This window comes from Mesocricetus auratus, unplaced genomic scaffold, assembly GCF_017639785.1.
Source record: "Mesocricetus auratus isolate SY011 unplaced genomic scaffold, BCM_Maur_2.0 Super-Scaffold_100004, whole genome shotgun sequence".
NCBI lineage: Eukaryota > Metazoa > Chordata > Mammalia > Rodentia > Cricetidae > Mesocricetus > Mesocricetus auratus.
The window spans coordinates 20,462,504-20,486,871 of NW_024429189.1; the positions used below are offsets into that span (position 1 = coordinate 20,462,504).

At 43.8% G+C, this 24,368-nt stretch overlaps 1 protein-coding gene across 1 annotated transcript; it reads right to left on the reverse strand.

Annotated features, from left to right (window-relative positions):
• Positions 1–4,853: 4,853 nt before the first annotated feature.
• Positions 4,854–23,343, reverse strand: Rnd3 (Rho family GTPase 3). The gene is made up of 5 exons (XM_005068956.4): positions 22,920–23,343; positions 22,433–22,520; positions 11,168–11,277; positions 8,077–8,211; positions 4,854–6,886 (listed from the first exon to the last, which is right to left on the reverse strand). The coding sequence occupies exons 1-5, from the start codon at positions 23,067–23,069 to the stop codon at positions 6,635–6,637; spliced, it is 735 nt and encodes a 244-aa protein (XP_005069013.1). The 5' UTR covers positions 23,070–23,343; the 3' UTR covers positions 4,854–6,634.
• Positions 23,344–24,368: the final 1,025 nt, after the last annotated feature.

Here is a 24,368-nt window from a genome sequence, read left to right on the forward strand (position 1 = left end):
TATTTAGTTAATATGCGACACTTTTGTCTGAAGAGATGTCCTAATAAAAACTATGTGCACTTAAGGAAAGAGCAGAAAGAATTTATGTGGCTGGGTATATAAAAAAGGCCAGAAAAGAGAGCAGAACTGCATGGATAGAGCTTGAGTTTTTAATAAATCACCATCTGACTAAGGACATAAAAAAAATAAAGAAATCTTCCCCACCAATGATTTGTCAGACCTCCTGTCTCTACACTGTTTATGGAAAGGCCTGAAGAATTTGGGAAGTGTTTAAAATAATGATAATAATAAAACATACACATTAAGATAGTATTATACAAATCTTATAGCTGTACAAGAATGAAGTGAATTGCACATGTTTAGTTATGTGTTTACACACTGCTGAGTCACTTTGTGATGGATATAAAAACACAACATAAGAATGAGTAACTTCTAAAGAACAGAAATTTATTCCTCCTAGTTCTTGGGGCTTAGAAATCTAGAATCAAGGCACCAATAATTGGTAAGACCTCCTTACTGCATTTCACAAGGAAGACGCCAGAAGGAAAACAGACAAATTGTGTTTCCTCCTATGTCAGAAAGGCACAAGTGAACCTGCTCCCGGAAGCCATTGCTGTGCTATTAATGTAACTACCTGAGCAGTTCAACCAAACACCTCCCGAAAGACCCATATGCCAACAGCACCACACCGCAATCACACTTCCAGCACAAATTTATGGGGACACATTCAGACCACCACAGCTGATTAGTGCTCAGGTGATGTGTGGTAAGGGACTGCAGTGAGGAGTGGTGGCTGAGGGGGGAGAGGTGCAGAAGTGCCGGGCAGGTAGCCACATGGCCACAAGTCTTTCCTATGCTTTCCCTTCGCCTTAGGGAACTTCCAGCTCTAATAAGCTTCTGGGGAACTACAGAGAGTACTTCAGATCCAGAGTGCTAGAGAGAATCAGATCAGGACTTGGCAGTCCCAGAAGCATCCTTTCTGTTACTAGTTCAAGTCATTCATTAATTCATTAACTTGTAGCCTACTGTGGCAGGTACTGACGTACAGTGACGACTCAACCACAGTCTTCAGTAAGTATTGAGCATCTCAAATTACCCTAGAGCACATCGTATCTAGGAAGGAGAGAACTTGCCTGTCCACAAACTGAGAAAATTCTTATCACAAGGTGACCAAGAAAGTCCAGCTCATTTTCTGATTTTAGACCATTTTAAAATAATAAAAGTCACATTGGCTGATTGCTTTTGGCCTTGTTCTGAAAGACCATGTTTGAATACATAATTATGAATTAATAACAATTATAAGTTAAGGCTTAGACAATAGGTGAATGGAGATTGGGACTGAATGAGTTGCATACTAGGAAGGAAAGAACAAAGAAATAATATGTAGTAGTCAGGAAATGCACAACAGTGTCTTCAGAGAAGAAAGCCCTCACCACAGAGTCTTAATGATGGCATGAATCACCTCAATCTACTGGTGGCAGTTACTTTAATTGCGCAGATGACTGTCAGCTCAGTGGGGACACTATCTTGTTTAAACTGACTCTAGGTCAGGTTTCTATTTGCTTCCCTATTCTCTGGGACTGTATGAGACCCTGTGTAGAGAAGTGGCTCACTCTCAGGCACTCTCAACCTTTTAAATAGCAATTTACTGAGGTCATACCTTTGCGAACATAAAAGTGAATGAGACAGCATCCTCCTCTGACTGGATTCCTCAAAATAAATAAACGTGGACTCAACATAATGTGGTTAGTGTATCTGATCACCCCGTCACTATTCATCATACCCACCAACAATTAGACACAGAGCAGAAGATTCCCAGTAGTCCATGTCAAATCTTCTCCTTCTTTTCAAGTTTTTTTGTTCAGTGCTGGTACCCACAGCATCCAGTTAGGGTTGGATTCTAGAGTTTTTGCTATGGAACTCCTTGACTTTTGGACAGTTCCAGAAGCCCTGGGGTGTGGAAGTCATGCGTATTAACTGTAGATGGGGCTCCTTCCATCATCGCGTCATGCTCCCACCAGTCAAGAAGGAGGGAAAAGACAGAGGTGAAAGAAGAGAGGCCACAGGCCAGGAGACTGACAGGTGTCAGGAAACAGTGTGAATCAGAGGAAGGTTTCAGAGGATGAAGAGCTGGGGAGGCTGGGGAGGCGCAACCACACCCTATTGCTCACACAACGACCCTATGGCCGTGATGTTCTCCTTTTGTGAGCCCCAACACCACACCACACTCACAGATGACTGTGGGTGACAAGAAGGTAGTGTGGGAGAACACTGGAGTGTCTACACTGCTTGCCTGAGCTCTATTATTGGATCTTTCAAATGACCCTGTGGATGGCCAATGACTACACCCCAACAGGGAATTAGATGGTCCTTCATTTACCTCACATTCTTGTGTTAGCGAACAAGTGAAGGGTGTGAACTAGTTCAAACAGGTTCTGACACATCCTCATCTCATTGCTGCTATGACAATACTGGGTCATAAATGGACCCAGTTTCAGTTCTTATTGTGGACAGTCTGGTTTTTTCATTTATGTTTAAATTAGAAGTGTCTTGTTAGTACCTCAATATGATCAAGGAAATAAGGCACTAAAGAGCCACTCAAGGCAAAATCCAAGGTAAAATTCCAAAGACACATTGGCTTTGAAAAGCCTACCAAATTGTTTTTTTTTGGGGGGGGAGGGTTCATTCAATTTTGTTTCTGTGTTCTCAGTGTGAGACATAGATGAGTACTTGCTTAAAATTATATTTTAGACTATCACAAAATATATATTTCAACACTCAATAAGGAAGCCTCTACTTTCAAAGAAAGGATGTTTGTAATTAATTTATATTGTACCAATGCCTTAGAAATAATTTCAATTTGTAATAGGATTCTATAGATTTATGCCAATTTTAATTTTTATTCAGCAATTTAAGATTCCGCAGGAGAAAGTTCCAGGTTCAAAGCCAGCACATTTTATAACTGATGGATCTTTGGGGTGTGTCCAGGATTTATTGAGGAGTGTCTCCTAGTGACTCTCTAACAAGCTACTAAAATTTTGTTCAATGTACAAATAACACAGTAATGACTGGCAATAGGCCATTGCTCTTGTGTCATCATTAAATGGGACTGTAGCCATTAAGGTGAACTATGAATTCTTCCTGTATGCCGAATTACAGCATTGTGAATGTGGTATAACAGGTGAACCAGCTACTCACAGAAGTTATTTCTTTACCAGCAACCCAGTACCTACAAGTCAGTTCATGCCAGTGCGGATCAGCCCATCTTTGATGTGATCCACCTGTCTGTCCACCTTGACTGCCTTTCACTATGAATTCTCTCTGATTCTCAATCAGAGATTGTGTGCTCTAATCAGTTAGGGCATCAACTCGGCAAATTGCTAAGCATACTAGAAGAAGACTTAAGAAACATCTGGTGAATTAATGGAAAAATGACCAAAATAAAATGTGCATGGTTTAATACTGATGCCAAAATAACCTACCCAAAAGAAGACAAAACACATGGAGTTTCAAGAGTCACACACCCAATTCCCAGGCCTACCTTTCAGTTTATGCTCAAGACACCCTCTCTGTAACACTAGAATCTTCTAAGCAACTATTTCTGAAAAGGATGAATAGAAATGAGACAACTACTCAGAGTTTGAAGACCACCTTTTAGTATTTACAAAGTTCTTAATTGTGACCACTAATAAATTAAAAGGACTGTTCACAGTTATGTATGCAGGGCCTTTTGAAAAGCCAGGGTAAAGGTAGACCAAAGTGAGCAAGGACTTTTTCTCTTTTGACTTCAGCAAATTAAAGCTACTGAGAACTGACCAGAAGGGACCTTACTACCAACCCAGAGAAGCAGCCAAGGTCAGCAGAAATTTTCCTCTCCCATACTTCCCCCTGCTTAGCAGAGATTGTTGAGAAACAAGTATTTTGCATGCCCCATTTAGACATAGGCATAGAAGCTACTACTCATCACCAGCATTGGGACACTGCTTTTATTTCCTTTAGCACTTGAAGACAAGAATGAGTTACAAGCACATTCTGTAAATGCTAGTGCCCCAAAATCTTTTCTCCAGCTCTCCCCCATTGCCCATGCTCTTCAGATTGCTCACATAGGATCCTCTGACTTCCCTTCTGTTAGGTTCTTTTGAGAGCTCTTACTAAACTCGTAACTATACCACAAAGATTTCTATAGTAATTTTAAAAACAAAAAACAAAAAGCCCACAGGGTACAGTTTTATACTATCTTGGCTGTGTTGGATCATAGTTTAAGTCTCACTGAGTATTTCTAGACACTTGTGTATAGATGATTTTAGCTGAGGACAATCATCTGGGCTGATGGGACCTACATTTTCCCGCAGCCTACTCCATGTGTACTTGATGGTTTTCACGTCAGAGGGGATGCCTGTATTATCTTGTTCTGTGTTGAACAATGCCTCTACCATAAATAAGACTGGTTTTGTTTTGCCTCCACTACATTGCAGCCACACTGCTGGACAAGAACACACATTGCAAGGGGGATACCTGGGTCTCCAGGAGACACAGTAGAAACTAAGATCACATTAGATTTCCTTGTGCACAAGGTCTACACCATTCATTTCCACTAGAAAAGACTTCCAAGGAATTCTGTTACTTTATACAAATTAATTCTATCCTATTTGTATGGACCCAAATCACTCAAGTATGCCCCATTTTCTTGATTTTCTTTAAAACATCATGTCAACATCTTCTATCCTTAGATTCATCTTTTTCCAAGAATCAAATTCTGAACTTTCCTAACTCAGTAAATCTTAGTTCAGATTCTGCAGTCACCCCTGAAAGAGCATAACTCAACAGTTAAGAAGTAGGAACCATCTCAGGTAGACAGGACATGGTTACTTTTTTATTTGGAGAAAAAAAAACACATACGTTTTAATAAATACTGTGGAAACACTGACCAAACAAACATACAAAGTGACTTCAACATTAAAAAAAGCAACAAAAAAATTCTGCTTTATAACAGTTATAACTTATTTTCTTTTTACAATATTTAAATACAGAAAGCACTCGCCAGCTATTTTGTAATACTGCCACAGCATAACGCCACACCAGTCAAAGCACACTATGTTGGTAAAATGTCTGAGTTTCATGGGAAAGGATTGAAATGGCACTTTCTTGCACAGACAAAACAAAGTGCTTGTAAGACACAGAACTGGATGTTGTAATTATCTTACGCTCCCCTCCTGCCACAGTTTAATGGAAACACAGCTTCAATGCTTCAAAAATGAAGTGTTATCATTGGGGGAAAACGGCTTGTTTGTAGCAAGCACCACCTAGAACAGGGGCAGATCGGACATCTTCTCCGGAAGGAACCACTCACAAGGAGAAACCTGGGAACTATTTTAAATGCTGATTATCTATCACTCTATCATGGTCAAGTCTTGAACCTGGCCCTGCTGAATCTGGTTAAGGTTTAGCAGTCATTTGAGGCTCATATAAGGGCTGAAATTATAACTATTTTGTGTTTTTTTCTTTTCTTTCCATCTGGGACTTTCTAAAGCTTGGGTAAGTGGGGACTTTGTCAGGACAATGGGAGTGGCATGAGCCAACAGTTCACTCTCTGCTGCCAGTCTGGGGTATAACAGACAACAGTGCTCTATGTATTTGAAATATGACTTTCTTCCAGACAGCCTGGCTCACAAACTGTGCTCTCTGCTACAGTTCCTTCATCCATTCTGTCTCCTGGTGAAAACAGTATCCATCTGCTTCCTCTTTAAACCACTCTATCACATCAAACCAAGACACCTTTTATTTGACTTCGCGTTTTTTACCAACGATGGCAAAAAGAAAAACAAAACCACACACTCTCTTTTCTAAACAGCGCACAAAATATTACATTGAGCAATTTACCACTTGTTAATGACAATCACAAGGATGAACAAAACCATCAGACAGAATATAAAGCAACACTCTTTTCTATTTGATCTATGCGATCTTTGCAGCACTGGTCTATGCATCTTGTAAGGCCGCAGAAGCCTTGCTTTCAAACCATCTCGCTCAAGCAGCGACCTTCAGGAAGTCAAGATTTCAAAGCCACGTGAAGTTTTCCTCTCAAATCCCACGGGTCCCGATACAATTTCCATTTTAATGATGAGCTAGGAGGAAATTAGATCACATCCCCTAGAAAACTAAACGCTAAGGTCACAGTGCGAGTTCCCCGACAAGGACGGTATACTAATATATACTTTTTAAAAATGAGATTAAAACATTGGAAAATAAATCAAAGCAGAGATCCATGAATAGGTTGTAACGAAAACACAAAAACAAAACTGAAAATAGGCAAGCACCATTCAGAGCATGGATTTTCTTCTCGGAGGTGCCGGCGTTCCTCCTGCTCTAGCCCATTTGTAGCTCCCTTTGTTTTTGGCATATTTTTCAAGTCACACTTCAAAACTCTTCAACTATTCACTTCTCACCACTCGGTCTACATGCCGAACCTAAGGACAGGATTCCAAAACCTGGGTATCCTTTCAGGGGCCTCCTAAGCCTGTGTCCATGTGACTTTGGCTGTGCACTTGGTTTGACTCCTTTCCGTTTTGCTCTTGGTTTTTGTTTTTATTCTTTACACCTAGATCCCCTCGTCCTCATTGAAGACAGCGAGGCGTCACATGACAGTGCAGCTCTTCGCTTTGTCCTTCCGTAAGTCCGTAGCGACTGCAGAGAGTTCTGGTCTGCTGGGCATGTGTGAAATCCGCTTTGTGGCCCTCTGTGATTTGTTCCGCTTAACGTTTTTATTTGTCTTATTTACACACGCCAAGGTGGCGACATGAAAAATGTCTCTGACGCTGTTTTCTGACTGTAAGGCTGAGCATTCGATGTAAGTGGCTGCTCCGATCTGCTTGGCCATATTTGCCCCCTGTGAAGTAAAAGAAAGAATTCCCATCAGTAGGGAGACTTTAGAGATGTTGGGAAGTGTTAAAGTGCCGCCAAACAGTCTTGCATACTGAAAATAACCCATATGCCAAATGGATTTGAAAGTGTTATAAAACAAAACAAAAAAATTTTTTCCCCCTTCATGAGCTACTTTGTTACATCCTAATCAAAAATCAATTAAAGCCCTGGGTTATATCACTCAGTAGTAATTTCTCCTGATTTACTCATACAGTAGAACCTTGAGCATCCAACTCCCAAGAGGAGATTCAAAGAAACAAGAGAGATGCAAAGATGCCATTTGACCCTCTCCATCACATGTAACCAAGAAGTAACCTGCTTTGGAGGTCACAGATAGGGCCACTGTGAAGCACAGCCTCTTGCTACAGAGTAACCCTGAAAACATGAAGACTGCATCTTTCACACAGATCTGACAAAGGTGCTTTGGCCCTCAGAGTCAATCCCAGTCCTTCATGAGGCTCTGGTTCCTCTCTTACTGACTATAAATGACCCTCCATCCCAGACAACAGGCTGTACAAAATATAGGGCGGCAAACATAATTTGATATCAATTTTAAGTAAAGTCAGTTTCTACGGTTGCGTTGAGTTTGTTAATAAGAAATGCAAGATGAGCATGAGTGTGGTGTTTTTTTCTTTAAGTTTTTGATATACTACTGAGCTCTGTCCCCTGTTCTACAACTGAGTACTTTAACTGATGCACACCACAAACAGCTGTAGCTATTTTAAAATGAACTCTTGAGAATCTAGTGGTGAGTTTTAGGAGAAATTATTCCTAAACAGATTTTTTTCCTTTGGGGGAATACATGCAGCTTGGATCTTCAAAAGATGGCATCATGGAGTGGTCTCTTTTATTATCAACTTGATCTAAGATGTTATCAGGCAACTGAGGACATCAAGCTCTCTTAAAGGGAACCACATTCTCTCCTACACATGCTCAATTGTAACCACTCGTGAACAGAAGCATCCAAGGCAATCAGCTGCTCATACGCCTTAATTTCTGGTGATTTTTACTACAGATAGGCAGAACGTGTCATATTTCTGTTGACCACTGCCTCACCTCTTGAAAAACTGCTACATTTTATTTATTACAAACAATATTCCATTCCTTTCAATTTTTTTGAAAAGTAACTTTTCCACAGACAACACACGTACGTACCTGATCATATGACACGGGTGTCTGCCTGTGATTTGAGAGCTCCACTAATGTACTGACATCTGTCCGCAAATCAGACTTACAGCCAACCAAAAGCATCTTGGTATTGGGACAGAACTCCTGGATTTCACCTTTCCACTAGGGAGGAGGGAAAAGAAAAGGAAATTTAACAAAGTTTGACAGGCATGCAATGAAAACAATTTCCTCACTGGCAGACATTGAAATGAGACTTCAAGTGAAGAAGCAAGCTTGTATTTAATTAGTAAGTAGATACCGAACTTTCCAGTGTTCGGAAAGTCCATATTGTTTTATATTCCGTGTGAATCACTGGTTCCTCGAACAATGATTATATTGGGTATCAACAGAAGGTAGCTTCAACAATGTCTTAATTATGGAGGGATTTAAAAGACAAAAGCTCCTTAATAATGACATATCCAAATGGATGACTATGTCCCCGGATATGCTGAGTTTCTTATTTCCAAGTAGAAGGCTGGGCATAAGGATTAGCCCACACCAGCAGAAGCATTCATTCAGACTCCACCACGAAAGACTGGCCATGCTACTCTGTGCTGGGGGCTCTGTCTAAGTGTCTGGCCTATGTTCAGGAAAGCAGAATGTCCTGCTTCCAGGAGCTTCCACTCAAGTGGTGGAAAGGACACAGATCAGCAGAAAACTATCTCTTAAGCTTCCAGAACAGCAACTAGCTTTGTAGCCCATAGGACTTAGAGTTAATTTTTAACTGTTACGCACTCCTATTTAGTCTACAATTTAACTAACCAACTATTTCCTGTCCTGATGAGAATTATGAGAACTTCCAGAAGTTTCTGGCATGGATTCCAGCTGTTCCCTTTAAAGCAAGTAAATGGCTTTTTATGGTTTGCTTCCTCTATCTTGAGTTCTTCAGCATCAGGATGGGAGCCAAGTCCTCCAAGAACATCATCGCTCCCAGAGATGAGGGGATAGGGGTGACGAAACTCCTTCATTCCCACCCACAGATGTCTTTTGTGCTCTGGGAAGTTCTTTAAAGGTGATGTAACTATGTCTTTCCAAGGAGTTCACAGAGCAGACAGGGTAATAAAATTTTGTAAGTGTAATACTAGATAAGAGGGACATTCTGGAAGAGTGATTTAGTGTTTTTTGTTTGTTTGTTTGTTTTCTTTCAAGACAGTATTTCTCTGTGTAACTGCCCTAGTTGTTGTGGAATTAGCTTTATAGACCAGGCTAGCCTTGAACTCACACAGACCCGTCTTCCCTCTGCTTCCCGAGTGCTGGGATTAAAGGCGTGCTGTCGCCCTGGAAGAGTGACTCAAGAGACCACCAGAGGAGGTCTCCAGGTCTCAGGGTGTAACTGAGGCAAGAGCATCTAGAACAAAAGTGCCTGAGGTTTTCTTTTTTCTTCCCCCCAACAATTATTCAAGAGCCTTTAGCACATACTCCTAAAGAACTGAAAAAACAGAATAAGAAATCTTCTCTACTTTAAGTCACTCTCAATTCTCTGCTATTAATAGACTTGAAGACCGATATTAAGACAAAATGCAGACGAAGTTATCATGAGCCTTAAGCCTCATGCAAACATAAAACGCATGTATTAATAGCTACAGGTCCAATGTCACTATTTGTTTGGTCTTAAGAGACAGAAGCAAAATAGGACAGGAGAAAAGCTCTCTGTCATAAATTATGTATAACCCAATACTACATCAAGTACAAACTCCAGTAAGTAAGTGCCCCTTTTATCTCCAGACACAACCAGGCATGTTTTTGTTATGTTGTTAGCGGTGTGATGTTTCTGGCTTCCCCTGTACTTGTTTACAGTCCCGAAGACAGAAAAAGGTGTGTTCCTAACAGAATGTAACAAAAGTCAACCCCTGCTTCACACATTACTCCGAATGCTTGCAAGGTTTAGTAAAAACTGAAGGAGGACTATACCTTAATCCCTAAATTTATAAATACCAACCCAAGCAACTAAGCACCACACAAAAATATAAACGAATAAAAGCACAGAAAATGCACACTACTGAAAGTGGAACCCAAAAGAACACAGCACAAATGAAACAAACCCAGACTCTCCACAGGAGCTCTCCCTTTCCTCACTCTGACCAGGCCACAGGGACCCTCTGAGTGACATTCTGTGCTCTTAGCCATACCTGACCTACACAGAAAAAGGGGGAAGTGCAGCTAGAGTCTCACTCTCAAACCCCACAGCACCCCATATGGGTGATCAACATGCTGCCCTGTGTATTAGCGCTTACGACCATTAAGAACTACCAAAGAACAAAGTCTAGGTTGCTTGAGGTCGAGCAGGGTCCCTGCCCACACTGACGTCCCTGGAACTCACCTACATCAAGGTGCCATAACTACACTATGGACCCAGTCCTCCGCTGCTGAAGTCCAAGCATTGCCCCCTAACACATAGACAGTGGCTTCTTAGGCCGTAAGATCCAACTGCAACAGGTACCATCCCTCTTAGTCATGCTTCCTTCTGTCTACAGTTTCTGCTAGTTCTGTGTCCATTTACAGAATCTGACCCTCCTTTGCTTCCAGAAACCTGGGCTCTGTGGTAATGTACATGTTGAGAACAACTGATGGTTTACTAGTATTTGGTATACACCCGGTTATAATTCATAGTTACATGTCTAGGGACAAGCCCTATTACACATATTCCTCTTATAATAATTTCATTTATGCTTCTATAAATTACAAAATACAACTTCCTTGTCAAAATGACTATTATTGCATTTAGGTGAATATCTGAATTGAGATCAACAGTAAACATGTAAAGGAACACTCTGTCTAGTGAATGAAAGGAAGGCTCAGGTAGGATCTTACTGTGGGTTCACAAAAAACCAACATGGAAGCTCATATAAGATTATTTTGTTCTGAGCTTTATGAAGCAAAGTTGCAAGCAGATTAACTACCTAAACAACTCATGGCATTGATGTGTGGGAACCTTGTTTTGGTGTGGAAGTAAGATTTCAGGTGTTTCCATTAGAAGACAGGACAAAAGTTCAGATTCTGTGTCCCCAGTCAACCACCTGTCTCCAATTCTATCATCACCCAAAAGCGCTGGACAGTGACCTCAGTCCGCAGCACTTACCTTTTTTAATACGCTGTCCAAAGTCTCTGGTCTACTGATGTCAAAGCAAATGAGGACAGCATCGGAATCCGGGTAAGAGAGGGGACGGACATTGTCATAGTAAGGAGAACCTAAGAGACAAAACACACAGATCTCAGATAAAAACCTCCATCATCTATGAGGCATTAATTCTACCCTTTGAGATAAATCCCTTCCCAGTTATAATGTAACAACCCCACTTGCCCACTCCTGACCCCCGGCACACACTCAAACATAGACACAAAAGACAGGTATTAGAAGATCAGAGTGCTCCTTACTATGCATGGGACCTCAGTTCCTGGGAAGGCAGGAACTTATTAGGGTGGAAACAGATAGAATTCAAGGATTAGTGTCACAGAGACCCTAGATGAAGTGGGGAGGGTATGGGAACACGTGATCTTGAGTAAAAACCCATTCTCACCACTAAAGGGGGAGAAGCCCATGTCTTTAGGACTGGGTGCCTCGGATTCTTCAATCATTAGACAAAATGGTGACAACCTATATCAGAGGGATCTGAGCAAACCCAGGTGGCAGCTGGAATTTAGGAGGAGATCTGTACATATTAACTAGACGTATTGTGGCTGCACTATCGCTGTGGTGAAGGACTGTGGGGTAGTAGCCACCGAAAATGGTGCTGCTTCCTGGGAAAAAGATCCAACTCCAGATTAGTTCAATAGTCGAATGGGGGTGAGTGGGGGAGGGAGAAAGAAGGCAAGATTAACACGCACAGAGAGCCACAGCAAAGCACATGGGTGTCACTGGCTCCAGTTACAAGTCTGCCTAAGCCATTGACCTTTGAGCTTACCCCCAAGCCCTGTGTAAGTTTACTTCCTGCTACAAGCAAGAATGTCATATAAATGCCATGTTGGATCTTGTTGCTTCTCTACACAGTTCCACCTGCAAACATGACAGGGGACATAATCCAAGGTCCTTGGGCTGAGTTAAACCCAAGTTTGTCTAAAAGCTCAAATCAGCAGCCAATCAATCGAACCACAGACCTTGCTGGTCATTTAGGACTTTTTTCTTTTTCTTCTTTTTTGGACACCTTTATGAATTCCAAATGTTGGGAATTCACACAAGACCGATAATTATGAATTATGAAATAGCTTGACTATAAAATTGAAGGTAACCTGCCAGTTGCTACTTTTAAGAAACGATTTTCACCATACAGCCATTTCCCACACAACATGGAAATCACTTACTAGGCAAATGCTAATACAAAGCTTCTTTGACTTTTAATTTAGTTTTCATATAGTTCTGCATTTCTGGCAGAAAAAGAAAAAGCAGAGCATGTATTCTCTAAGTCAAAACTTCAGTAGTCAAAGTCGAAAAGAGGTGGGAAAAGCTCCCCCCGAAAATCTTTGCAGCCAGGCCCGGCAGAGGGGTAAGGCCGGAGGATCACAAGTTTGATGTCTACCTGAGCTGGGGAGTGAATGCAGTTAGTGGAATGAGCCGGTCTTACTCTACATGAGTACACTGGAATCTCCACATCACTTCTCCATGGAGCAGCTTAGTGACACCATGTCCCAAAGCAAACGGACAAAGATAATCGGCCTCCAGGAGCCTGTTGCTGCATCCTGGTCCTACAAGTTAGTGTAGTCAGGGCATGTGTTCTGGGCCCTGGGAACTCACTGCACTCCCTGGCCACACTGTGCCTGCCTCACTACCTGTGTTAGAGATGAAGATACTGAGTCTGAAGAGCAAAGGGCAGGAGATGATGGATGTTTTAGGGATCAGGAAGGGAAGTGCCAACAGGGAAGGCAGTCTAAGAAGTTTTCAGGCATGCCAGCAGCTTCCCAATGGCCACCGGAAGGCACTTCCCAGATAGAGCCTTAATTAAAAAAGGCACATCATTTAAAATATTAAGTTGTACAAGAAGATGGGCCGTGGTGGTGCATGCCTTTAATCTCAGCACTCGGGAGGCAGAGGCAGGCGGATCTCTGTGAGTTCAAGACCAGCCTGGTCTACAAGAGCTAGTTCCAGGACAATCTCCAAAGCCAGAGAAACCCAGTCTCGAAAAACAAAAACAAACAAACAAACAAACAAAAGACATACAAAAAAAATGAAGTCATTCCTCAAAATGGCAACCCTTTCTGTCACTTGAAGAAATTGGGGGTGATGAGAATAATTGATTTAGTGTTAAGCTTTTCTTGAGAGGCACCAGAAAGGGGTGGCTTTACCCTATGTGAATATATTGATATTTCGCATTAGTTCTGCAGTCCTGACTCTCTGCTCTACAGCTTTCCTTGTTTGTCTGTCCAAAGTCTAACTCTGGCACAGCTCTGGCTGTAAGCACTAGAATATCTCTTTCCTCAGAGCCAGCCACAAAATGCGAAACCGGACAGAGAAGAAATTCAAATGAGGACAGAGGAGCCTCTCTTCTGTTCTTCAAAGCTAGCTTAAAGGACCTGACCCGACCTACACAGTCAGAGCCAGCCTGTGTCAGCCGAACAGGTGTCAGAAAGCTCAGGCCTTATGCTTTCCCGTCTCTAGACCTACAGGACATGACTAGTATCTGCAGGTGCCAGGCTCCTTCAGGACAGGATGCTGCCTGCGCTGCCTGGCAGAGCGACTATTCTACAGGACAATGGAGACCATCTTTTCCAAAGGTGGCTGAAGAAAGTCAAAGGGGCAAAACTAATTTAATTAAACTTGGGGCTGCTGGGAAAATCCAGAGACCGGGGTTGCAACATTCCAGTCACCATGTGGCTGCGGAGAACACCCTGCCCTTTGTGGGCTGTTTCCCCTCCCCCACCCATTTTAAGGCCACAAAGGCATCTGGCTTTGTGCTCAGCCCTCTGTCACAGGCTGGGGATTGCTGGCTTATGAGGAGGGAAAAGGGAAGAAAGACAGCAAGGCGGCTTTTGTGCTCGCTGGCTATATGCAAATAAGTGAGAAATTTACTCTCTTGATTGACTTTAAAAAGAAACGGCTCTCTTCGAGTTATACAGGATTCTCATGGAGGCCTGGCTCTGCTTTTGTTTTCATTTGGCTTTACAGTTTGGATGAAAATACATATGTAGTGTAGGGCTTCAGGAGAAACCAGCTACTGAGCTTGGAGGTGAGGCAGTAACTCTGAAGCGTTTTAACAAGATCTAATTAGAAGCAGCACTTTGATCTGTGCCTAGTCCAACCCCCCTGCAGTAAACAATGCAGCTTTTTGATCAACAAGTGCCCAAGGGCACTAATAAAACGGATCCCAGAATTCATTAGTCATAACTGTAATATGACCACCAGAGAGAAGAGTAACTTGCCACGGAAGATGCGAATTTATTCATTCTATTTTTTGATAGCTTAAGGTTAAACTTTTTTTTTCCTGGAAAACAAAACAAAACACCAAACTATTGTTTCCATTTTTTCAAAGTAAGAAAGTGAATGATAGAATTACAGAACTGGCCTGACAGGAAAGGTCTAACAGTTCATTGGTTAAGAAGGCCCCTTTCTTCAGTGTTTTTCCCTATAGGGGGCCCTGTGATTGCACAAAGGCCAGAAAAGGACTGATCCCCACAGGCATGTGTGGGATAACTCAGAGGGAAGAATCCTAGGAATGCCCAGCCAACTGGGGAGTCCAGAAGACAGGAGAGACTCCAAACGGAGTGGAGAACAATGACAGCCCATGACTCCTGTGGCTTGCTGCATCCCAGGACAACCTGGGAAGGCAGGCTTCTGGAAACATTAATTGCTATAGATTCCAGTTAAGTTCATCAGGTGCTAACAGCACCTGTTTTACAGTGCGCCAAAACACAGTAGGTCTGTGCCTTAGGACCTAAGAATGGACTATAGCTAAAACTTAGTAGACCTAGGTAGCAAGCTCTGCTTGTCAAGTCCAACTTGCTCAGCATGTAGAATAGGCTTCAAGCATACAGGCGTTTTCAGGGCAGCACTTCCTTTTAAAGTAACCCACCACACTTTCCCTTGGCAAATGGCAGGGAGCTGTGTTAGGTGTAAAGCTACAATTGGACGATATGCAAAACAAGCGTCTCATCCTGTCCACCCCGCCCCCTGGAAGGCTTTATTCGGGCCTAGATTAGGACAAGCATGCTTTCGGGGCTCTTCGTTGCTCAAGTTTGGCAAACATCAGCAAAGTTCTAAAAGACTTTCGAAATTGCAGGTCCACACAGCCTTGTCTTCAAGATCATTAATTTGGGATGAGAGGGAAATTTCCAGCCCCAGAATAGTCACCCAGTGCCTCACCTAGAAACTCATTCTTCAAACACATGCCTGCCTGCTGAAGTCACCGCATTGCAGAGGTGCAGCACACCATATAAGTACATCATGGAACGTATATGAAAGAGGCATGTCTACAAGGGAGCCAAACCTGTTCAAGCACTGAAACTTTAGAAGAGCCTGCAAACCAAAGCTCCTTCTCGCTGGCTATTTTAACAGTGTAACACCTTACACTTGAAGTAAGTTGGAAGCTTTTCCTGTATGAAATTCCTACCAGAACAGGAAATTGGGAATAGTGGGGTTTTGGGGCAGAAAAACAAAATACTGTAAGTTTTGATATTTTCTGTGTTCACCAAGGGCACACAGGTAGTGAGGGGCCATCACCCGAGAGGGAGCTGTGGGAGAGCTGCAGGCTCAGGAATGTGAGGTGGAGTCTAGACAAGACTCTCTTCAGGGTCTGCTGAACCCTTCCCCCAACTGTCTGCATCACAGACATCAACCCTCTCCCCCAAATGCCACCACCAACAATGATATTCTATTGTATCTTCTACTGAATCAGACTCTTGGAGATTGTGAAGAGATCTTATGGAAACACGTGAGTTGTTCCATGGTTTCTATTTCTGGGGGCTGTGCAGATACACAATTGGATATAAGTTCAGAGGGGGTAGAAGTAGTATCACTAGTTGAGGGCTCTAAGTTACATCTTGGTAGTTAATTCTCAGTCTTGAGGTACTTAAAAATAGTAAGGTTCCTCACATTTTACTGACGGTGGGACCACAATGAATCACAGAACGTAATGGGATAAGATTATGGAGGTAAGTTTTAAAAATCCACATTATCATTCAGTCTAGACTAAAGGAATCATGTGTCCCCTGCTGTGTAAGAGTCCATTATCTTAGCATGAAGGCCCTCAAGCACATTCACCTTTCCACATACTATAACATTAGCTTTGTATTTCAAAACCAGCACGCTCAACACCTGGCCAAACTTTTGACGTGACTTGTCAGAAAAGTATGATTTTTTTTTTCTGCCAGAAGGGACTCTGAGAATGTTGCCAATAGATTGTAAACCAAAAGACATTTCAAAGACATCAAAAACAGACAGAGGCCCAGCCGATTCATTGGCACAGCCCACCATGCATCACGAGCAGAGTGGAGACACTGGTGGTCCATGGTGTCCTGTTTCCGTGCAAGAGAACTACATTAGTGAGGAGACACCTGGTTATTTCAGGAGCATTAGGACGACTGGATACCTTATTCAAATGTGCAACCTAGGAAAAACCAAATGGGAGAAAAAGCTAGCACTGAACGGATTAGGAAAAAGAAAAATAGTGTAGGGACTGATGAAGATCTGCCTCCAGTCATGCTGTCTGGAGCCCACATTTCAGTGTAGGAAGTATTACAGCTGGGTGTGATTTCGAAACCCTAGTTCCCAAGGATCATACTGTCTTTGTAAAATACCTGGTTCTGTGGTGTTTGTTCTGCTGTTCAGATGAAAACCATTTTCTAATTTGTAAATTCTTAGCCTACCTGAATTCCTAGGTTACCTCCAAGAAACTCAGGTCAGAAATCTCAACTTTGAGGATCTGTTTTTTTCCATGATAACCGTTAAATGTAAGCATGTTTTAAAGTGCAAGGGACTTTAAGGACTTTGGGAAGTCTGAGTCAACTTTTAGAGGAGGTCTGGAACTATGGGAGCTTTAATGGCCAGGAAGACCTAAGTTGGGGGCGTGGACTTGCACAGACATTCAACACCTCTTGAGTCTTGTTGCAAGTGAATCCACCCCCCCAGCTCCCTCACTCCCTCACCGGCCACCCCGTGCCTCTTCCTGTAACCATGTTTGGGTTTGACTAGGGAGTGTTAGTAAAAGTTACCCTGGGAAGGATTCCTCACCTTATTCAAGTCCACAGACATTTCCTCCTAGGTGCACCCCATACTTATCCCTGGTTTCTCATTTGTTTTCTTACTTTACCCTGGAAGCATGAGTATTTTAACTTTTCTCCTCTATTCACAGCAAGTTTTGTTTTGCCTGGCCACCCTAACTAGGAAGTAACCTGGTGACAGAAGTCCCTCCCACCCCACCCCCTTCATATCACCAGTGGTGTTCAGGTGTTCCCAGATGGCATGCCTAACAGTTTACAAGCACAGCTTCATGTATTTTAAATCACAAAAATGGCTAACATAGATGAATCTCCAAAAGGAAGCATTTCCATTCTTGCCAAGAAGTATTTCATTAGAGCACTTCTTATCAAGAGTGGTCTTCAAATTGGATGTAAAAGCTGAAATATACCTTTGTAGTTATATTTGTTTATTCTGAAACTGTCCCCAAGATAAAGTAACTAAGATTGTTCTTTCCTATCTGTTGCTTCAAATATAAAATAAGGAGAATATGATGTTTTTTAATACTACTAGAAAAAAAAATGCTTTAGCATTTAGAACCCAAAAGATGTTCATAGGATTCAAAAGAGTTTTCACAGGGCAATAACATCGTTATTAACTGGGAATCAGCAGTTGAATTGAATACTTTAAACTAATAATATGCCTTAAATAAAATGTGCATTAACTTGTCCTGGTTAAAAGCTGGCATGAATGACTATTACTCCCTAAATCACACATGCTGCAATTACCCTGCAATCTAGTCCTAGGGAAAGATATGGTGATCTTTAAATGACTAACTTTCTATTATTAGTAGGCATTTGGCTTCATATTACAAACTGCTTCTGTGTTTGGCAAGTGTAGCAGATTTTTGAAGTACAAAGTTTTAGAACTATTTTGGTTTCACTTATCACTTTAAAGTAGCAAAACTATTCTCTCTCTCTCTCTCTCTCTCTCTCTCTCTCTCTCTCTCTCTCTCTCTCTCTCTCTCTCCCTCCCCTCAATTAGTTTGGGGAACTTTGAATATTCTCCAGTACATTTCGGTAACTATTAACACTCATTTTATAATGAAAAGAAAATACTTCTCAGTAAAAAGAAGAAATGGACCCAAGACTACCTTTAGAACTCCCCTATTCTAGAATATTTTCATGACACTTATAGTCAGATTTTGTTAACTTTGGAGCATTTTAAGTAGTCATAAAAGGCAATTGGCACTGCGTCCCAGTGTAATGGGTGAATGCTTGCAGAAAGACAGGGACACTGGTCCCCTCCTAAAGCACTGGTTCTCGACTGTAGTGCATGACCCCTTTAGGTCAAAGGAATCTTTCACAGGGACCCAAGACTCTCTGGATATCAGATATTTACATTATTTATAACAGCAAAACTACAGTTTTGAAGTAGCAATGGAATAATTTTATGCTTGGGGTCACCACAACATGAGGAACTGTATTAAAGGGTTGCAGCATTAGTTTAGGAAGGTTCAGAATCACTGACCTACAGACTGTGTAGGGCTCTACAAACTATTGGGGAAGTTTCATTGAGAAACACACTGGCAACCAGTTAGAAGAGGCCACTAGAGTTCAAGAATTAAGTGCATTGTAGGTTGGCATTAAGCTAGGTCTGCATCCTAGGTCTAACAGAGGACCTGCTTATAGCAGATACAGAAAAAAGGAAGAAGAATACAGATGAAGGAAATATTAACTGCCTGGGCCCCCAGATGGGAAATGAATGCTTTTTTTTTTTTTTTTTTTTTTTTTTTGGTTTTTCAAGACAGGGTTTCTCTGTGACTTTGGAGGCTGTCCTGGAACTAGCTCTTGTAGACCAGGCTGGCCTCGAACTCACAGAGATCCGCCTGCCTCTGCCTCCCAAGTGCTGGGATTAAAGGCGTGCGCCACCAACGCCCAGCCAAATGAATGCTTTCTTTTCCTCATATTCTACTTGTATGTGGTATTCCTCCCCACATTCAAATTGACAGTTTTGCTCTTCATATGACTGCTTGAGGAGGACACAGACCACTTAGGAGATGTGGTTCACACATAGAACGTCCATAAAGAATTCTCTCTGTTTCCTAAATCATTTTCCCTCTGCTGGAAGGGTGAACACAGTAGCAATATCACCAAAGGGCACAGTTTGTCTCCACCCAACTTTCCCAGTAGAAATCTCTCTCACATAGTCTTGAAAGAGAATACAAAATTACATTCGGGGCTCTATAGACTTGTTGGATCTTCTCTCCAGAGATAAGCGGGGAGCAGTTGAGGAAAATCAAATATATATGAAGAGACATAAAGTATGTGCAATTATTTTCACACCTCAACAAAACAATGTCTTTGTGAGGGAGAAAATGTTAAATGATAGTTAAAAAAAATATCTTCAGGAGATTGTCAGGAAAAACAAGTAAACAGGAAAGATGGCAAAATTACTGGGAAGCCTGAACTTCCTGCTGGAAGCATGCTAACCTGAGTGGCAAGCCACTTTTGTGAGAAACAACCTATTCCTGTAACTGTGTTTAATTAACTAACATCCCACTTCGCAAACAACATAACAGAACTCCAGATAATTCCCTATGTCTCCTTTTCCATTTGTATAAATCTGAATTTTAAGTAAGGTTTCACAGCTGGATAATTTTGCAGTTACAATACTGCTGCAATCAGCTTTCAAACCTTTGTGTTTTACAGAAATATGCATAGGGTTGTCTTTCACTAAATAAAAACACAAGTCATTATTTCACTACTGATTTAACTTCAGGTGATTAACTTTAATTTGATGAAAAGCAATATTTGTGAAGTTGCCATTCTTAAGGCACAGGTAATTCAGTGCTAATTAATGCCAGGAGCCCCATCTCCTTGGAAACTATGCATATCATTATTAATTTGTTCATTCTTTAGGTTTTATTGGGTGACTGTTGTGTGCAAGGCACTCTGCTATATGTACAGAGACTATGAACTATGTAGTTGTAAGGCCTGAAAATATCTGAAGTCATATTTGCATCGGCTTCCCACTATAAACTGTTCAGACACATTCGTTTTATTTGCTAGTTCTTGAAAGGTTTGTGCCTTTTTCTCTCTTAAAAGGAGGGAGGTGGCAAGTTTGGCCCCTGGGCACCTAATCTAAAATCTCAGTTGGTGGTCTTGTGACTCTCAAAGCTTGAGACAGGGATGTATAACCCAGCATTCCTAGGAATCCACCCATCCCCCTCCTTATCCAAATAGTCTCTCATTCCTAAATCCACCAGGAAGCCTGGCTCAGCCCAGAATCTGGCTTGGTTTGCAGGCTGTGAGAACCTCAGCACTGGATGCCAGATCCACTGAGACTAGGGGCTGAAGCCAACCAACGTCCTGGGAAACAAAAAGATTTGCCTGTCCAGACTCTAAAGCCAAGAAGCGATAGCTGGGAGAGATCCTGCACATGTTCCAGCTCAGCGGCTGCCCTCTTTTTACAGATGATGAAAATGAGACCCAGGGAGGTAGAGATTTGCACACAGGAATCCCTGGTAACCAGGAGCTAAGATCTAAACACAGCTTTGTATCAAAGATGGTATCTGACCCACTGTTCAACTCCACGACTAAATAGTTCTTACCGAGCAGACGTCCAAAGAGGGCCGGGTGGGAAAGGGAGTGCTGGTGCTAATTACTGGTACCACACCAGCTGTCCTGTCCACTAGGCATAACAATTACCACGACATGTCTGAGAGCGGGAGCCTAATAAAAATACTAGGCTATGTAATAATTCTGATGATAGAAACTAGTAACAAACCACTAGAATTCCACCAGCACTTTCTCTATAGTATCAAGTCTGTGTATGTAACCCCAACAACAACGAAAAACACAAAACGCCCTTGGCGCAGCTCAAGGAAGAGCCTGACTCTCCGGGGGAAACTAGATCCATCCTTCTCACAGTAGCAGTCTGAGCATCTGGCACCAACCGTGAGAGGCGCCGGTGCGAGACTTCCCTCTAGCCTTTGTGCCGGGGACTGCCTCTGGAGACCTTGTGACTCTGGCCCCTTTCTCCCGCTGTCTAATCCCCCAGGTCCCTCCGAGGTTCCAGCCCAGGGTGTGGGAAGCTCGCTGAAGCTCCACGAGGCCACTCCCAGCTGAGCGCGGCTCCACCTCGGGCCACCCCGCCTGCCAGCAACCCTGCGTGTCGGCGCTTGTGTGCTCCCCCTTGCCAGTTTCGCCCGAATCTGTCTGGCAGCCCAGTTCCCCACGCGCACCGGTCATTCCCCTCCCTTCCCGGTAGCTGCTGCTCCTCCGGAGAATGCACGGTCTTTACAAACAGCATGCTTTTTCCCAGGGCGCTTCTGGCCCGGCTTGTAAGAGCTTGGGTACCAGGGGATGCTCAGTACGGTCCTTACAGTCTCTGCTCCCCACTTCTCCGGGGCGCCAGCCTTCCCACCCGCGGGGATCCGTCTTCCCCACCACTGTGCCAAGTAGGTGGGTGGGCGCCTGGGAAGGCAATAACCTGGCCTTGAACCCTAGACCTTTAGACAGAACCCACCACGGCGCCAATAATTCAAGTAGACAGGAAGGTCAAAGGAGAACGGTGCTGCCTGCGGCCCTGCAGGAGGGCGAGACCGAAGCAGTGGGGGTAGGGAGTGGCATGTTCGGAGAGCTGGCACGGAGTGCTCCCCGGGCAGCCGCAGAAGCGACTCAGCGCCGGTGGCACGGAGGCTGCGGGGGCGGAGGCTCCGCGGTGGCCGCTGTCCGCACCACCAGCGCATTCCTGGCTGCAGGCGTCACGGGCGCCAGCGGCGGCCGTTCACCCTTCTCCCCCAGCAAGGGACCCGCACACAACCGGGTGGCTTCGGGGACCTTCTCCCAGCTCAGCCTGCCCCCCCTGGCCCGCGACCAGATGGCTGGTGACCCCACGAGGGGTTTCCTCTGCTAGCGGGAGGGCTCCACGCTGCTCTGCCTGCTCTAGCACCCGGCCACCCCGGCGGCCTGCTTCGGCACGGCCCCAAGGACGGACAACACAAGGCCACGCGGCCACGGGAGGGCTGCTCCAGCAGCGTCACCCCCGGACACATAGCGTCCTCCTGTCCCCACAACCACAGTCACCTCCGTTGCCTCCTCTGCCCAGAAAGGAGAACATTTTCCCGCGGCTCGAGCCCTGCAAGTCCCCCTAGGGGCCACGATCGCATTCGGGGCGCCTGATCCCGAGCCCCGCGGCGCACCGGCTCAGAGAGCCACGCGGTGTGCTGAGTCTTACCTGAAGTGTCCCACAGGCTCAACTCTATTCTTTGTGTGTCGATTTCAAAACTGGCTGTGTAATTCTCAAACACCGTAGGGACGTAATTCTGTACAAACGAAAGGACAGAAGAGGAAGGAAAGGTGGCAAAGAGATTACTAAAAACGCGACATGCATCGAACACTTTATGGAAAACACCCCAAGCCCCCAATTTAAGAAAAACAAAAAAACCCGCAACCCCCTACACACTAAACACGCAGCTCACTCCCGAGAGCCCACCCGGCTTCCCACACTGCAACCAGCAAGTTTCCGAGGCCGAGAGCCCAGGGTGCTGGCACGTCCCAGCCCAGAGGCTTCCAGGACACTTTCCCTTCCAAGCAGTGTGGCAGTGGAGACCGGCTCGGCCTGAGGAAGACTTTGAAGAGGAAAATCACAGCGAGCGGACGCTCTCTTCCAGCCTGGGGACCCCACCGGCCGCTCCCCTCAAAGCCGTGCGGGTCACACTCACTTCGGGGAAGCAGTCCTTTGCGAAGACGTGAAGCAGCGCTGTTTTCCCACACTGGCTGTCGCCCACTACCACTATCTTGCATTTCACGTTCTGATTAGGATCCATGATAGATTTACTGGATAATTTCTGGCTGGCTCTTCTCTCCTTCATTGATGTTGCCTTATTTTCTCTTGAAACAGGAATTTTCTCTTTAGAAGAAAAAAAATATATATGTATGTCTCTCTATAAAAAGCAGATAAAAAAATAAATCGCAAGGCCGGTGGGAACCCCTTAAGCGTAGCGCAGTGGAGAGGCAGCGGCTCTTAACTCCCCTCCAACAAGTTTTCTGCCTGACTCCCGCGCCTCTCCTCCCAAGTCCAATTCCAGTCGGTCTGCTTTGTTTCACGCTTTCTGCGCGGCTTTATACGCCGAGTCTTCCAATCCCCTCCGCTTTCTCAATGAGAGAAGGAAACTGATCCGCCTCCTCCCCTTTTATGGAGCCTGGGAGCCAGTGCGGCCGCCTAGTTGGCGGAAAGTGTAGGCAGTGCGCCCTCTAGGGTAGTGTGCAGGATGGCTGGCAGACCCAGGTTCTGGCATAACCAGAAGGCGCCAGGCGGGGTTTGCTGTGGACAAACAGTTCAGGACCAGGGTGAGGGGGAAACGGGTATCTGTGCACACGGACTTGAGCTGGAATTCCTTGCAAATTGTTTCCCAAGGGGCACATCTCCAAGAAGTCCCGTGATCATTTGTAAAAACGAAAAAAAATAATTTAGCACTCAAAGCCTAATCATGAGACAGAATTAAGTCTTGAATAGGAAAAGACCAAATGTTTATACCTAAACATATAAAATAATATTTTAAAAATTACCTCAAACACCACAAACGGTTTTCCTGGATCTTTGGAAAGAACTGGCTATTGAAAGTTGTCAGTTTCAGTCATTCCAGAGGAGGCAAAAGGCTTTGGGAAGCGGATAAAGAAAAACAAATGGGGGGGGTGTGAAATGAGGGATGACATAAACTAATAGAAACAGGTGTCTAATTGCTCTACAGTACCTTCAGCTGTAGCCTCCAGCCCCCTAGAAGCAAGGCACTCTACACTGGAGTTAGAAGGCACACAAGCCCAGAGTTGAAAACTCAAGGACGCCCCCTCCTCTGCATTCGTACCCCAACCATTCCAACTCTTCCATCTAACAAATTTTAGAAGTGACAAAACTTGAGACTGCATTTGTTCTCTTGCTTTCCGAGGACAGTGTCTTCATTATCTATAACCCCAATGGCTGGGAGAATTCCATTATTAAATTTGTAGTGAAGGTGTCTGGGAAGATAGTTCAGGCTGTAAAATGCTTGTTCTTCTGCAAGCATGACTTGGATTTAAGGAATTGTGCCTGGAGGCACTCCTGTAATCCCAGAACTGCCAGACAGTCCAAGCAAATCAGGGAACTCAAGATTCAGCTAGAGACCATGACTAAA

Coding starts and splice junctions, on each gene's coding strand:
- Rnd3 (XM_005068956.4), bottom strand. CDS start 23,069: ATGAAGGAGAGAAGAGCCAGCCAGAAATTATCCAGTAAATCTATCATG. Junction 11,278..22,432: donor GAGCCTGTGGGACACTTCAG/GTAAGACTCAGC, acceptor TTTGTCTCTTAG/GTTCTCCTTACTATGACAAT. Junction 6,887..8,076: donor CACCCGTGTCATATGATCAG/GTACGTACGTGT, acceptor TTTACTTCACAG/GGGGCAAATATGGCCAAGCA.